At 43.5% G+C, this 15,708-nt stretch overlaps 1 protein-coding gene across 15 annotated transcripts in view; it reads right to left on the reverse strand.

Moving 5' to 3' along the window:
- Nucleotides 1–15,708, reverse strand: part of Ppfibp1 (PPFIA binding protein 1) — a 152,190-nt gene that overhangs the window by 9,051 nt on the left and 127,431 nt on the right. For 9 of the 15 annotated variants that reach the window (XM_028891653.2, XM_037203976.1, XM_028891648.2 and 6 more), the window contains 11 exons: nt 12,809–12,924; nt 11,949–12,005; nt 10,164–10,227; nt 9,770–9,799; nt 6,071–6,242; nt 5,592–5,624; nt 3,373–3,520; nt 2,966–3,094; nt 1,254–1,404; nt 465–576; nt 270–358 (listed from right to left, as the gene is read on the reverse strand). In XM_028891653.2, the coding sequence (XP_028747486.1) occupies nt 270–358; nt 465–576; nt 1,254–1,404; nt 2,966–3,094; nt 3,373–3,520; nt 5,592–5,624; nt 6,071–6,242; nt 9,770–9,799; nt 10,164–10,227; nt 11,949–12,005; nt 12,809–12,924 (1,101 nt within the window). The remainder of the gene's footprint in view (nt 1–269; nt 359–464; nt 577–1,253; nt 1,405–2,965; nt 3,095–3,372; nt 3,521–5,591; nt 5,625–6,070; nt 6,243–9,769; nt 9,800–10,163; nt 10,228–11,948; nt 12,006–12,808; nt 12,925–15,708) is intronic. The other 6 variants (XM_037203977.1, XM_037203975.1, XM_037203980.1 and 3 more) reach the window with 3 other exon arrangements.

Genomic DNA, 15,708 nt, shown 5'->3' on the forward strand with positions numbered 1-15,708 from the left:
GGAGGAGGCCAGGCCTTGTGGATGCCAGGACAAAGGGTGATGCAGAAATGACCAGGGCTTCACTCTATGAGATAATTCAATACCACAAAACGCAAACATTCACAATGTGCACTTCAGAATTTATTGACTATATCAAACCTGTAGATAGCTTAGGCTAAGTTTAGTTTTGCTGGCTTAAATTGGGTTTCAAATTATCTCAAAGCTGTACCAATTGCCAAGTCTTACAACATCAACTTCTCAGGAAACACCTAAAATAGAGAGCCACTTACCACAGTCATGTAATGCAGCATCCGACCATCCACCCGCCCTTCGTCAAACTGGGTCTTGTACTGAGGGAGGCCAATATCATCCAGCCATCCTAAAGGAGAAAAGCCAGTGTCGTTACCATGCTACAAATGCCTATTTCTTGATCAAGGAGAAAATTCGACAATATTTATTCTTCTTCACCCATAAGAGCCTCTTACTAGTGACCCAGTTGAAGTCCAGCTTTCCATAGTTGGTCTCTTCTTCAGATCCCAGGGCCTGCAGGGCCAGCTGGAGCTTCTTGCGATGCAGTGAATGCTTGATGCCAAGCTCCTGAACAATAAACAGAACCTTAGAATTCTACCCATCAGTGCTGGACCCACCAGCAAAGAATGCAGAATCCTCCACAATGAAGCTGCACTTCAAGAACAGCTCTGTATTAAGTTAAATACTACCTGAGGCTAATAAACCCATTCTACATTAAATTATAGTATGAGCCTTGGGCCAACACAACATTGCTGAAGAAAAGGCCCAAGTCTACCACAATGGGCTGAGTAGAATGTCAGATATTGCCTAGGAATTTATTCGTAAAAAAGAAAATGTTGAATGTGTAATGGGGATTTTACTCCTATTTTGTATACAAATGTTTAATAATTAAAACATAAAATACAGAATATTCTTTTGTGAAGTAAAATTGAGTTGCATATATTACATTGAAAAGATAAGTCAATGTAGTCTACAAAATGACCGAGACATATGAGCTCAATTCATGATATGAGGTCTACTCATTATATATAACAGCTATATAATTACATAAGCTAATACTTTTTCAAGAGTAGTAACACGAGTTCCACTCAAACTGCTTTGTTTTAGAATAGTTAAGGACTCAATTCTGGCAGGGGATGGGGGTGGGTGTTGCTGGGGATGACAAGCACTGTATCACTGAGTTAGATCCCCAACAACAACCACATTCCCTTCTTCATATGCACAAACAAAATAGAAGCAGCTACCTTCTCGAGGTCTTGTTGAGAAGCCTGCAAAAGTGTCTGGCCAGATATAATCCAGTGCTTGCCAGAACTCAGGTAGGACCCCAAGCCTTGCTCTGCTAGCCAACTGCACACTTGCTCCTTGGTCCATTTGGCAAATGGCATATCCAGGTCACTGTGGGAAAATACGCAACAACCCTAAGCCAGTCTTGACGCTTAACAGTCTATACTGAGCAACTGTGTGTACAATCCATATGGAAATTCCATGGTGACACACATTTAACCAAGGAAAACCTAATTTTCTGTACAAGATTGGTAAATTACCTTCTAAAATCCCTGTTTTCAATCCAAAGGAAACTGCAAATGAATCAATGGGAGCTACTAAGAACTCACTCTATAGAAAAACACCAAGTTGAGCCATATAAGTCAGATTCAAATGATGCTATCCAAAGAGCACACTCCCAAAGGAAACACTCGACTTGGCAGAAAGAAATTCAAGTCTAATATGAATTCACTCTGGCAGAATTATGGTTTCTCTCTGGCAGAGGTCACCGAGAAGATAATAAAATATACTCCTGCTAAGTATAGGAAGGGACTCTCCAAATAAAGTTTGTATTTTCTTTTATTTACACAGTTTTATAGCTTGAAAGAAAAAAATATAAGGGTGACATAGCTAAATTTAAAAAAACATTTATAGTGTGTATGTGTGTGTGTGTGTGTGTGTGTGTGTGTGTGAGAGAGAGAGAGAGAGAGAGAGAGAGAGAGCATGCATGCATGCACACACCCCAGTATGCACATGACAAAACTTTTTTTTAATAGCACAAGGGAGTTCTTTATTGTGCTTGAGAACATATGGCAAGTGAGAACATCTGTTATCTGAAGGCCAAAGGGAACTTCTTGATGAAACCTGTGTCCAGGGCTCCACCTGTGTGGGAGCGTCTGTTTCCAGCTGATTATTCTTTTAAAAGGCTCAGCATCAACACCTTCGTGTTTGCCAACCCCACCCTCTTATGCTCAGGAGGTCAGTATAGTTGGCTCCAAATTGGTTCTATGCATCAACAAAGCACAAGGAAAGCTCTTGGAGTCCTAATAATGAAACACTGTACAGCCTTTTCCCCCATCCAGTGTAAGGAGGCATTTATTTGCTTATTTGGTCTTGATAAGCCCAGGAATTCTGATAGAATGTGTCTTTAAGTACTTTCCAAGACTACACCAATGGCTAATGTTTATTGATCAGTTGTTATGTGACAGATATTTGACCCATATCAACTCAATCCTCACCCTTGGGGTAGGTGCAGAATGTGGAAGCCACAGATCAAGGTCACTTGGCTGGTGGCCAATGAGACCAGAGAGCAAGTCCAAGAGGTTGGACTCTAGAACACAATTTTTATCCCCCCCATCCCCACCCTGCTCCCACCTCTTAGTTCTGAGGTTGGAACTCAGTCAGGACCCCATGTATGCTGACAAGGTCTCTGCTACTAGGCCACAAGCCCAGCCCTTAGGCCCAGCTCCTAACCACTAGGCTGCCCCATCTTTAGAAGACTATGCTTCCAGGGGCTAACCACATTAAACATTAAGCCCAAGGACCACTGAAGTGTCCATGTTCCCGAAACCTCACATGCTCACACAGCCCTCACCAACACAGTTGTCATCAGCCACTGGCGAACAGGACCACTCCTACCAGACACAGCAGTAAGCCAGGACGCCGGCAGTAGTGAGCCCACAGGTGTTCTTACCTGTTGGACTGCCCTAAATCTCGAGACCAACCAAGCCTGGGGCCTGCAGTTGCCCTTGTCCCTCCTCTTTTGAATTCGGGTTCGGACATGTCATCTGGGTTGAAAGTCGTCGACTGGCTTCTTCTGAGTCTGAAGATACAACACACATGGTCGTGTTAGACCTCAGGAGGCCTCTGCTTTAAAGGTTAATCATAGCGGTTTTTTGTTGTTTGTTCGTTTTGTATGCCATTAGCCCAGGTATTTGAATTTAAATGTTAGCCAAGGCCCAATGAGTTAATGAATCCCAAATCAGTCTTCCTTCCATGAAGCCTTAGGATTCAGTGCCCATTGCCAGCCAATCCTCCCATTACCCCCTGCACTGAGCAACACAGGAGTCAGGTACTCTACCTGCCCTTCCTTCCACTTACTTCCCAAAGAGTCTCATGATGCCTCTGGACTTCTTTTTGGAATCTGGAGATGGTGGAGACATCTGGAAAGGACTGGTCCCCTGTGAACCTTTTGGCCGAGATGTACCAGTCAAATCTAGGTGCTCAGCTGTCTCCTTTTCTGTCTCAGCTGTCCCAAGGATAGAATAAAGACCATATGAATATAACTAAATATTAACCTTCTTGGTTTTAGCCCCTTAAGAATTCTTCTTTGGGTCTATAAATCAGTGATTTACAAAGAGTGCCCTTAAGTATGAAAAATGCGTGTTAAGTGTATGTTCTCTACAGCCTACTCTCCTGCATAAAGTTAATCAGCTTACAATCACCCCTTTGAGATTAAAAATGTGTGGCATGGCCGGTGTGGCGGTGCACACATGTAAATCCACCACCTGGAGGCTGACACAAAGAACTGATTGTGAGATAAACATGGGCTACAATGTGGGACTCTTTAAAATAAAATGTCTCAGAACTGTTACATTCTTGATGACAGGAGTTCGTGATGAGCTTGTGCCTAACCTGGTGTTGGCCCAGCTAGTCTCTACAGTCTCCAAGGTCACCACCCCCCTTTCCTGCCGTCTTCTATCCTTCCTGCATTTTACACCAAGACTCTGCTTAGCTGCCTCTTCAGGCTCGCAGCACTGAAGGATGGCTTGATTTTCATAGGCAGATGGCACCAAAACCTCTGAGCCCAACCTCACTCACCAGCCCCATACCCACAGACTATGCAGAGCCCCAATTTAATGTGCCAAGGACACAGGGGATTTATCAAACTCTCCAGTTTCCCTGAAAGTCTTCTCTCAAATTTTATTTGATACTGAATTCAAATTCTATGTCATTTTCTTCTTAACACTCCTTCTCCTTTGCCATTTAGATCACATCAGTTACAGAGGACAAGCAATTCTTTTTCAAGAAATGAATCACCAATATGGTGGTGCACATCCATTAAATCCTAGCACTCAGGAGGCCAAGGCCAGACCAGGCTGTAGCTGAGACCCTGTCTCAGCTCCTAGCCTATCACATATTGGCTGCTGAGAGAACAATGTGAGGTTTTCCTTGGATGTGAAATCAGTCTTTCTTGACTTGGCTTTGAAAGAGCCGCACCACATTTGCCACTGAAGACCCACACATGCAACTGCCCATTCCTGAAGGACAGCCACAAGCAAAGACAGGGCTGCTGTGGTCCAAAATGTCAACTTCACATTTATAAGGGAAGATAACACTTGTTCAAACAAATGAGGAAAAGGTCTCAGAAGGGTTTGCAGAGGTTGCAGAAGTTGAATTTTCTATGAAGCAGAGCTGTGACTACAGGTTATAATAAGCAGCACTGGCCTACAAGCATTGGCTACTGCCCTAGAGAGACACAGGAGTAGCTGAATGTAGCTGTCCAGCTAGAAGAGTTTAGTCTGTACAGCCAGCGCTCACTGCAAACACTTCAGGCTCCAAAGAGAATGACCTCACTCTGCAAGGACACGTGTGTCAACAACTGGGTATGTATACAAGGTGACAGCCTCAGGGAAACCCAGGGGGCTCTATCCACTCTCACGCCACAGCCACAGTGGTATGGGTACCCTGAAAATGTTCCTAGCCCAACTCATTTAAAAAGCATCATACTTCTTTTATTTTATTTATTTATTTTGGGGGGGAGACTTTCTTCACACTATTTCCCACAGGGAGACAAAATGAACTTCTCTTACAAGCACTCTGATGGAGGCTCCTCAGATACTTAGTCACCTCTGTCATCACTAAATATCCCCAACACCAAAGTAATAAAATCTCCAGAATGTTCCTCCAAGAGCAGTAAGTCAGCTCCTGCCTGGCAGCAGATGTCTTGGGGGAAGGTTGGGAAAATGAACACATGAAGGGGGAAGGAGAGTTGGTGGGTGACGGTCCGGTCACGGGTGCGGGGAGCTGGGATGTATGACACCAGTTCATTCCAGCCTTGCACCCTGCAGGCTGCTGGGCATTTGTAGGGCCTCTCAGAGCTACTTAAAAGGTGTCAATAGCACTGGTTAAAAGAGCATGTAGGCTCAGAAGCAAAGTCTCCGTGGAGTCTGTTTTAGCCAAAGATGAAGGAATATTCTGGAACAGACTACATTTTCTGATTGCAGCCAGCTTGCTTGGTAGAGATCAGAGGCCAAGAGTGGGGATTAGATGGCTTGGAATGCAGCACCAGTGAAGGCTGGCATGCAGGGGTACGGTACCTAAGGTGGGTGCACTGGCACTTCGTTTACGATCTTCAGGTATCCCAACAATGCACACAACACACGCAGCCCAGTGGAGAGAACACAGGGATGACAAAATGAAACAGATCAGACTCCTCCCTCCAAGGCCAATGCCCGTAGGAGGAATGCATGCATGCACCAAGACTATACAAACTGTACAGGGTCATCCATGGGACTCATTCACCCCACCACCACAGAGGGGAGACTGTCCACACAAAGTCACAGACCACCACAGCGGTAGGATGATTTCATTTCGCTATTTATATCACTGGACAGAATGGGGTAGGAGTTGACTTCACACTGAAAATTAAATCCATGGAAGCATTTTTGCTAACATCCCCCCGCCCCCAAGGCATTCACCTTCCTTTCTGAGAAAGAGAATCGATCAAAAGATGGGTGGAACCAAGCCTTCCCCTCCATCTGGAAGGTCAGGACCGAGGTCTTCTTGCCACACATACCAAGGTTAGGTGCACTTGCTGTCCTCTTGTTACTTTTGATTTTAAAAAAGCCTCGGCCAAAGGAGGACCTGGCTTTTCGAGTGCCAAAGGGGTTGTCATCCATGGAGGTGTCATGTCCAGGAACCTTGGGAGGCAGGGTCCCAAAGGTGCGGCTGTCGTGTGGAGCTTTATCCTGAGGGGTGATGAGGAGGTAACTGAGTGTTAGGATGCATAATCCTTAGGACAGGAGGCTGGGCTCAACTCAATGCCACATCACTGGACAGACCACTGAAGGAACACACTAAGACCAACGCCAAGTGACACATTAAGGAAGCCTAAGCAATAAACAGCAACACAGTGAACAGTCTAACTCCATCTACAATCAATACATTTGTCACTTTAAATATTTAAGACAGCTTTAAAAAACAATTAAATTCCATCCACCTCATTCCTTCAAGACATGCAGTGAAGACATCCATACCCAGGATGCAAGTATGACGTAGAGCTATAAATGGTTTTACATCCCTAAATCACCACTACAGCAGCAGAAGCCTAGGGCAAGTCCACAAAGCAGCCAGTGCACATGCTTTCAAACACAATGAGGAGATCCTACTCAGTTATCTTGCATTCTTCTCATTCCAACTTTGCACCAGCCATTAAGCTCATAAAGAACATTTCTCAGCTTAGTATCACTGAGAGAGGTTGCATTTCTTTTCTAACTCCTGCTTTCTGCTTTTCTTTTACAGAGCTGCTGAAAGGTCAAAAGACGGCTGACTATACTAACTCAAAGTCTACATGCACAATACAGTCATCATCTGCAGATAACTAACACTTGTCTCTCAACACTGACAAGTCCATCACTTACTGAACAAAGGGTTGGAAAGGACCTGAGTGACAGTTGTGTCCACTGACTATTTTTGGCCAGTTCCATTTCTAAGGACTCAGGCACTCGGAGCTGACAGTCAGGACTGGAACTGGCCAGCTGGTAATCGAAAGGCTTTTTGCAGGGCCTGGGGAAGGCAGCTGTGGTCACAAAGATGACCACAGCACATGGCTCTAACATCACAGGTTGGTTTTCTAATAACAGATGGAGGTAAACTTTTAAAAAATATTTATTTACTTATGTGTATGTGTGTCTATGTGCATGTGTGGGGGTGCATGTGCCACAACACATGTGTGTAGAGGTCAGTGCATGACTTGTGGGAGTTATTCTCACCTTCTACCTGAATACTGTGGGGGTTTAAGCTAAGCTATCGGACTTGACGGCAAATGCCTTCACCCCTGGAACCATCTCAATGGCCCAAAATTAACTTTTTCTTTTTCTTTTTTTTTTTACTGAAACGTTCATTTTATGACTACCCAATACTTACACCCTAGTATGGTGGTATTTTATTTGTACTGAAATGTGATTTTCATTGTATGTTAATAAATAAAGTTGCCCGGGGGTCAGAGCTATTAGAGCCATAGCAAGAGCATGGCGGTGGTGGCACATGCCTTTAATCCCAGCACTTGGTAGACAGAGCTAGGTAGATCTCTGTGTGTTCAGGGATACAGCCAGCATTGGAGACATATGCCTTTAAGACCTGGAGGGCGGTACTTACAGGCAGTGATGAGGCAGTCATGTGTTTGGGTTTACAACCAATGAGAAGGCAGAACAGAAAGACTATTTAAAGACAGACACACAGGAAGTAGCTCTCTTTCGGGGAGGTAGGAGCACTGCAAGAGTTAAGATTTTAGCTCTGAGCTCTGACCTCTCGGCTTTCTCTTTTACATTGGTTCTGTGTTTCTTATTTTAATAAGACAGTTGGTTACATCTACACCCTAGTCAGGGGCAGCCTGGGAACTAGTCTGAGACCATAGCATAGTGGCCTGCACTTGTTCTATATGTAGGCTTTGCATGTCTGTATGTAAATAATAATGTATGCTTGTCAGGTACACGTGTTCATGTGTGCATATGGAGGCTCAAGGTTGGGTGTCTTCTATTTCTCCTCACTGTATTTTTTGAGACAGTCTCTCACTGAACCTGGAGCCCACTGACTGACTAGACTGGCTGGCCAGTCCCAGGGATCCTCTGTCCCCGAGATCTCCCGGCAGCGGGAGGACAGGCATGTGCTTCCACGCCCAGCACCTTGGGTAGTTACTGGGATCTGACCTCGGGTCCTCATGTGTGTAGAGTCTGCACTACACCACCGAGCTGTCTCTCCAGCCCCAGAATAACCTCAGCCTCACACGTCACTTGAAGCCCCTTCATTATCATGTTCTCAAGCAATGCCCCACCCCTATTTCTTAGAAGTTCTGTTAAGTTTGTGGTTCTGTTTTTTTGTTTTGTTTTTTAGTTTTCCAAAACAGGGTTTCTCTGTGAAGTTTTGGTGCCTGTCCTGGATCTCACAGAGATCCGCCTGGCTCTGCCTCCCGAGTGCTGGGATGAAAGATGTGTGCCACCACCGCCTGGCTCTTTGTATTTTTTTTAACTTTTATTCTCCTCTCATACATTACATCCCTTCCGTATTTCTACATGATTGTCCCACACTCTAATGCCAGGAGTGGACTCTTTCAACCACCGAGTTGGAAGCCCACTGGTGTGGAGCCCTGGCTTGGATGGGAATCAAGAGGAGAAAGCGGGCAGTGGATCAGATGTGGTACCCCAGGGAGGAGAGGTGACCAGTGTGCTGCAGAGTATGGACATGGGCTTGGTTAACTTTCTGGGGTGTGTGTGTGTGTGTGTGTGTATAAAATAGAAAAGGGGGTTGGGTCTCTTGCAGTTTGTGAGCTGGGTGCTGGGTTCAGATCTCAAAATTAACTTTTTTTCAGACAGAGTCTTGCTATGTAGACCAGGATGGCCTCAAACTCACAGAGATCCACCTGCCTCTGCCTCCCAAGTGCTTGGAATATAAGTATGTGTCACCATGCCCAACTCAAAATTAACTTAAAAAAAGAAAGATTTATTTATGAATTTATGTTATGTATATGGGTGTTTTGTCTGCATGTACATCTGCACACCAGAAGAGGGCACTGAAATTCACGGGACTACAGTTATAGAGGGTTGTAAACAGCCATGTGGGTGCTGTGAACTGAACTCAGGTCCTCTGGAGAAGCAGTCAGTGCTCTTAACCACTAAGCCATCTTTCCAGCCCTCAAAATTAACTTTTTTGTTATTGCTGTTGTTTGTTTTTCCAGACATGGTTTCTCTGTGTAGCCCTGGCTGTCCTGGAACTCAAACTCAGAAGTCCTTCTGCCTCTGCCTCTCTAGTGCTGAGATTCAAGGCTTACACCACCACCTCCTGGCTAAAATTAACTTTTCAAAGTAAATAACTCAGTGGCACTTAGCACTTCTCTGAATCATACCCACCCCATCTAGTTCAAAAACACTGCCACCATCCTACAGCCAAAGCCCCTCGGTGTCTCCTTATTCCACTCTTTCCCCCACAGATACCTCTCTGCACACACTCACGCTGCACACTCCACCTCTCTGCAGCCTTCTCTGCACACACTCACGCTGCACACTCCACCTCTCTGCAGCCTTCTCTGTAGACACACTCATGCACACACCTCCCTGAGACACAGGAGTGTGCACATGACCTTCCCAGCTGGCTTTCTGCACCTAGCATAGTGCTTTGGAGGCTCTGACAGCCTTGGTATCCTGGATTGGGGACATTTCCTCAACTTACAAGTCATAAAATTTAAAAGATTTTTATACTTTGATTCAGATATAAAAATTACCTCTGAAGGCTTCTGGATAGACTCCTTTTCCTGTTCAAAAACAATGACATTTAAGGAAGGCTACTGTAAAATCCTTCATACATTCAGTTGTCATATATACTTCCATAAATAGGAAGTCATTTAGGTCACTTCCAAACCACAAAATCTTAGTTGTATTTATTTCCTACAATGTTTTATTTGTCTCAGCCTTTCATTTATGTACTTTCAGTCTTCTATATTCATTCTTAATATCTGTCATTAACTGTACTATGGTAGTAATTTCCCATCAGAGAAACCACAAGCTCTTCCTAAAATGATTTTTTTCCCCTGTGTAAATAAAGATCCATCCCTCAGTACTTTCTTCTTAGGGTAACAAGGAAAAGGGGGGAAGGAGGAAAAGAGAACACAAAACTACCATGCCATCTGATGTTTCTTTCTTCAGGTTGCCCAGGCTGCTGGATTTTTGCAGACTTGAAGTTCTAACAACAGAGACATGATAAATAGAATTAACAGTAAGTTGACTCTGGTGCCTGTGTCTAAGCAGATCATCTTAGAAGGAAACTAAAAACTGTCTGGGGGTTGAATCTTGGTAATAAAAGAAAATCTGGATCCAAGCAAACACTTATGTGCTTAAGTAAATTGCAGCATTTAGTTCTTTTAAAAGCAGGGTGGTTAACTGTCTCGCCAATAACACAAACTGTCCCACACATGTCACAGAAGCTGGAAAACCACTTAAGACTGCCCTGGCAATGCCAGTGTTTTCCACAGACTAGTGGCGCTTACACATTCACACTAGGAACTTCTTAGAAGCTTGTGCACGGTTAGACCTAATCCTTCTACTTGAAGAATGAAAGTCTACTTTTCTTTCAAAGAGGAATAACTTTTCTGAGTCTGGGAAAGCATAATAAGCCAGGTTTTGTGGGACAAGCCTGTAATTCCAGTACTCAAGAGGCTAGGGCCGAAGGATTGCTGAATGTGTGACAACAGCCTGGGCTATCAAGACAGCCTGCCTCCAAAAATGAGAAAGAAAGGAGGAGAGGAAAAAATAAAGAGAGGAGGAGAAGGGGAGGGAGAAGGAAGAAAAGAAAAATTCACTAGAGCAGTGATTCTCAACCTTCCTGACGCTGTGACCCTTTAATACAGTTCCTCATGTTGTGGTGACCCCCAACCATAGAATTATTTTCATTGCTACCTCATAACTGTAATTTTGTTACTGTCGTGAATCGTAATGTAAATCTCTGTGTTTTCCCAACAGTCTTAGGTGACCCCTGTGAAAGAGTCACTCCACACACACCCCAAAGGGGTCACAACCCACAGGTTGAGAACCACTGCATTAGAGGAATCCTTGTTATTGCCCATAATAATTCATTTGCTAGCCTAGGAAGGCAGAAGGGTCTGTAAGTCACAGAGACTTTTTCTTTTACATAATTAGTGTTCAGTATACACAGCTGGAGATGGTATTACTCAAAATCTAAACGCACAAATATGGGGCCAGTTTCAAAAAATGAGGGACTGGGGGTATACTTCAGTGCCAGAGTGTGCTTGGCACGGGAGAGGCCTGAGGCCTGATCCCTAGCAACACAAGATAAAAAGGAAGACAAAGCAGAGAAGAGACTAAAGAAGGAATGTGTTTACTCCAATAACTAGAACTAAGCAACTGAACTTTTAAAAGGCATTTCTGCTTTTACGTAAGTTGTCAGCAGTACTGACTGCCAAAAAATGTGAGATAACAGAGAAATAGAAACATCTCATCCGAGCTCTGCTCTGAGAACAGGCTTTCCAGGTTGTTTTGGGCTTTCCTAACCTGATCCAGACTTTAACTTGGATAAACATTCCCATCAGGCCAGTTTATTAAACTCTAAGTGCAGAGCAGCTCTGCCAGCTGTCACTTTCTCTGGGATTCTTTTCTACTGGACTAAAAAATACGAATCAGCACAAAATGAATGAAAAGTTCTGACCTTCAAATGAAAATTGATGAGGGAAGACTAAAGATCTGCAAATGCCAGGCATGAGATGCCGAGAAAGGAGTGTCTCTTTGTAAACTCCAGCCCTCCAGCCCAGCTGTCAGGACCCACGCAGTCTTGTACGTATGAATGTAACAGCCTTGATGGATCACTGTTAGCAATGGTTACGTGAGCATAGCAGATTCCTGCTTTTTCAAGCCTTGATCATACTTCACACTCAACAGCACACAACTTACGAGAGACCATCACACAGTGAGGCTTCAGCGGCAGCACCAAGGATTCCTTTTCCATCACTACAATAAATATTTTTAAAAGGCATTTGTTAATGTCATGAATCAAACACCACACAGACTTTCCTTACAACGGTGAAGTCCCAAAGAGCCCATTGGAGGCTCAAATCATTGTCAAGTCAAAAGTGCCTTTTGTTAATCTACCAAAAACACAGCTTAGCCTGTTCTACTTTGGTCATACTTACAGCAACCCAATAGCCTATGGCTGAGCAAAATCTCTTTCTCTAACAAAGTCAACTTTAGAAGGGTGTGCTGACTATCTTGTACTTATCAAAAACTATACCAAAAATGAAATACAGCAACACTGAAAGTCAAAAACGAAAATCACGAGTCAAGCCATCATAGGTGGGCCTGCTGTGCATATTCTAAGTGAATAGAAATGTTTAAAAAAATAGTGCAAAGAAAGCTATTTCTAATTTTTAAACATTTTCTTAGGCCTAATTCAAATTTAGGCAATTAGTTTGAGAATTTTCTGGCAAAATATCTATTTGCCAACTGAGAAATGACCACGTCCCTGTTGTGTGGACTCCACAGCCACCCTTCACAGAGCCTCGTGACACCAACTCTAACCATTCTGCCTTCCACCTCTGACAGTCACCGATGACCTAGAAAGTAAAACCCAAGTTTCTTAAAGGCCCCTCATTTCCCCAGGCTCCTCTCTATCACTTCCTGATTCATGCATTTTATTTTAATATTAGAAAACTGATGATGAAAACAGTGTCTGTAAAAATGGGTTACGCTCTTATTTTGGTCTACTCTATTGCTCTGAGCATTTATATCACAATGTTAGCCCATAAATAACATACTTCTCTTCAAATGAAGTCTCAGGCTTAGTAGGCAACTTGGACTTTTCAGAGGTTTCCACACCCATAGATGGTGGCGATAGGGAAGGGATTGAAGCTTGCAAGATGCTGGTGTGAAACTGTAAAAAATTATAAGTAAAAAGAAAATAAAATCAATCAAAACATAACAGGATTAGTCTATCCAAATCTTACATGCCTGTGCTTAGAACTCTAGCCTTATATTTATAAAATCCTTTCAGAATACAAACATCTATATAAATGAGGTGTTAGGGGGAGGAAACACTGTGGAGAAAGGGGGCTTAATTTCATTCTAAGACAGCAAATATCTTGAATAACAAAGTACCTTAAACCACAAAAAGCACCAAGTTCTGATCATGTTAAAAGCCCATGGAATGCCAACGCAAGGCACTGACCGTTCTCTTCAGCATAAACACACTGTAAACAAAGCACTATTTTCATTTTTATTTCTACTAGTAGTCTAACACATAACATACATCAAGTTGGTTAATTTTTCTTTTATGTGTGAACAAGCTAAGTCCAACCATCGTAACTGATGAAAAATGCATTAAAATCAGCTAGAATATGTTTCCAGTTAAAATGCTTGGTGTAATAACGGCAATGCTGTGGAAACAATGAAATGTGGACCCTGTTTTCTCACCCATCTCTGGGTCTCAGGACTGAAGTCCACAGTAATGTGTGAGAACTGGAGAATGGAGTGTGGGTGGCAGCAAGAGTTCACAGAGAAAACACTTACAATGACCCAGTGAACTCTGAGTCAGCCAATCAGTGGTCTCCTCACTCAGTGAACTCTGAGTCAGCCAATCAGTGTTCTCCTCATTTAACTATCTGCAGGCCAAGCACACACCCAGTGTTTTGCTACTGAGCTATAATCCCAGCCACACTTCTTACTTTCTAACTTTTATTAATAACTTTAAAATTAAAATATAATCATAATATTTCCTCCACCCCTTTCCTACCAACCCCACGTACCTTCCTCTTTTCTCTCTGCCCCTCCCACCCTCTCTCTCTCTCTCTCCCCCTCTCAAATCCAGGACCTCTTTTTCTAACTCTCTTTTTAATCAGGCTCTTCTGTATGGCCTAGGCTGGCCGTGAGCTCAGCCTCCTATGAGATGACGGGTGTGCATCGGCACAGCCACACTGGCTTGGCTGCTACCTCCTCAGTGCACCAGGTAAAGACACACAGTGGACACACATCTACACCAACTACTCAGCCACGGCTTCCTCTTAGCCATACACTCCACAAACAGGGAGCCACGCCTGCCTCTGAGCTCCCGGAATCGAAAGCCCAATGGGGTAGGATGGACTTGGGTAAACACCAGCAAAGCTCAGCCTCATGAAGAAGCAATGAACTCAGCTTTGTGAGTGCTGCCTGTTACTGAGTGATGGGACCATGAAAGCTCCTAAAACATCAAGTCATATTACTGCAAAATAGGGTTCTTTTTTATTTTTTATTTTATTTTAATTTCCTGGTTTGGTTTTGGTTTGAATCTTTATAATCAATGCTGGGTAATCTCTTTAGCACTTACCCGTGTTTCCTGAAGTTCAACTATTTTCTTGGACTCCTAATTATGAGAAAAATACACTATCAAACTGGCCTGTTTCCTTGATTTCTTTTTCAAACTTTAAGGCTTCAGTTCCAACTTTAATTTTTCCTCTGGCTCTTCTTTAAAAATAGGGTTGAACTCTATCACTTCTCATCACACCATTTTTGTTCAGTTTGGAGCAATCATTTATGACAAACTAAACATCATTAAACTGTAATTCATGAGGGCTGGGGAGATGGCTCAATAGTTAAGAGCACGCTCTCCCAGGGAACCTGGGTTCAATTCCTAGCATGGTGGGTCCCAATGCCTGTTAACCCCAGTTCTAGGGGTCTGGTGCCCTCTTCTGACCACTTTAGGAACTGCATGCATGCAGTGTGCATACAGGTAGGTATTCAAGCAAACACTCAGACATAAATAGAAACAAACCTTTAAGACAAGGCGCATGTAGCAGATACTCTAGAATAATCTGGTCTATGCCACATATGCAAGCAATCTCTCTAAAAACAGCACACTCATTGGCTATCAAAGGGTTTTTTTTTTTTTTTTTGGAAGGCTGAGGCAGGAGGATCACTAGTTCTATGCTGACCTGGGCGACAAAGTGAGCCTCTGTCTCAAAATAAAACAAAGGGTTTTTTCCCCTCTCAATGTAACCACATTTAACAAGCAGGGAACTTCTCCCTGCATCTTATTTCACAACTAAAATCTTGACTGATGAACTGTTTCCATACTCTCTAACATTTAAGTGTCCAATGTTAGTTGTTTTCTCTTTGAATTAATTTTCATTCAATCCCATTTTTACTTTCTCAGGACTAGTGGTGTAGCTCAACACAGAGCACTTGCTAAGCATGCGCAAGACTTCAGATTTGATGCCCAGAACTGCAAAGAGGGAAAAAAGGACTAGAAAAAGAGATTCCTCACTAAACACTATTTTTTCATTATGGGATTATCAACAACAGATATGAGGGAAGGAAGGCAAGCGAGGAGAGATGGTGAAAGAGATGGTAGAACACAGTAAGGCTGTAGCGTGGCCTGAGAAGTTCCCAGTTCCTGGTCTTTCCAGACAGCAATTATACTAAAGTTAAGGTGTGACGTGACCTCAGGGCAATCCTGGGACAGGTGCTGCCTGCTATCAGAATCTACAGAAAAGCAGCATGTCCAGCAGCCCTGCCTGGCGGGCAGTAAGGAACGCTCAGACAAGCTCGTGACCGGAGGACTCCGAGGAGATTCTGAGTGTTAAAGTAATGCACTAAATCAGGCTCAACTGGTCAAGCACAGCAGAAAATAAAAAGTGGCTTTGGACCTCAGTGGCACTTTACAAAGCTGAGACAATATTGATTT

The sequence above is a fragment of the Peromyscus leucopus genome, chromosome 3 (genome assembly GCF_004664715.2).
Source record: "Peromyscus leucopus breed LL Stock chromosome 3, UCI_PerLeu_2.1, whole genome shotgun sequence".
NCBI lineage: Eukaryota > Metazoa > Chordata > Mammalia > Rodentia > Cricetidae > Peromyscus > Peromyscus leucopus.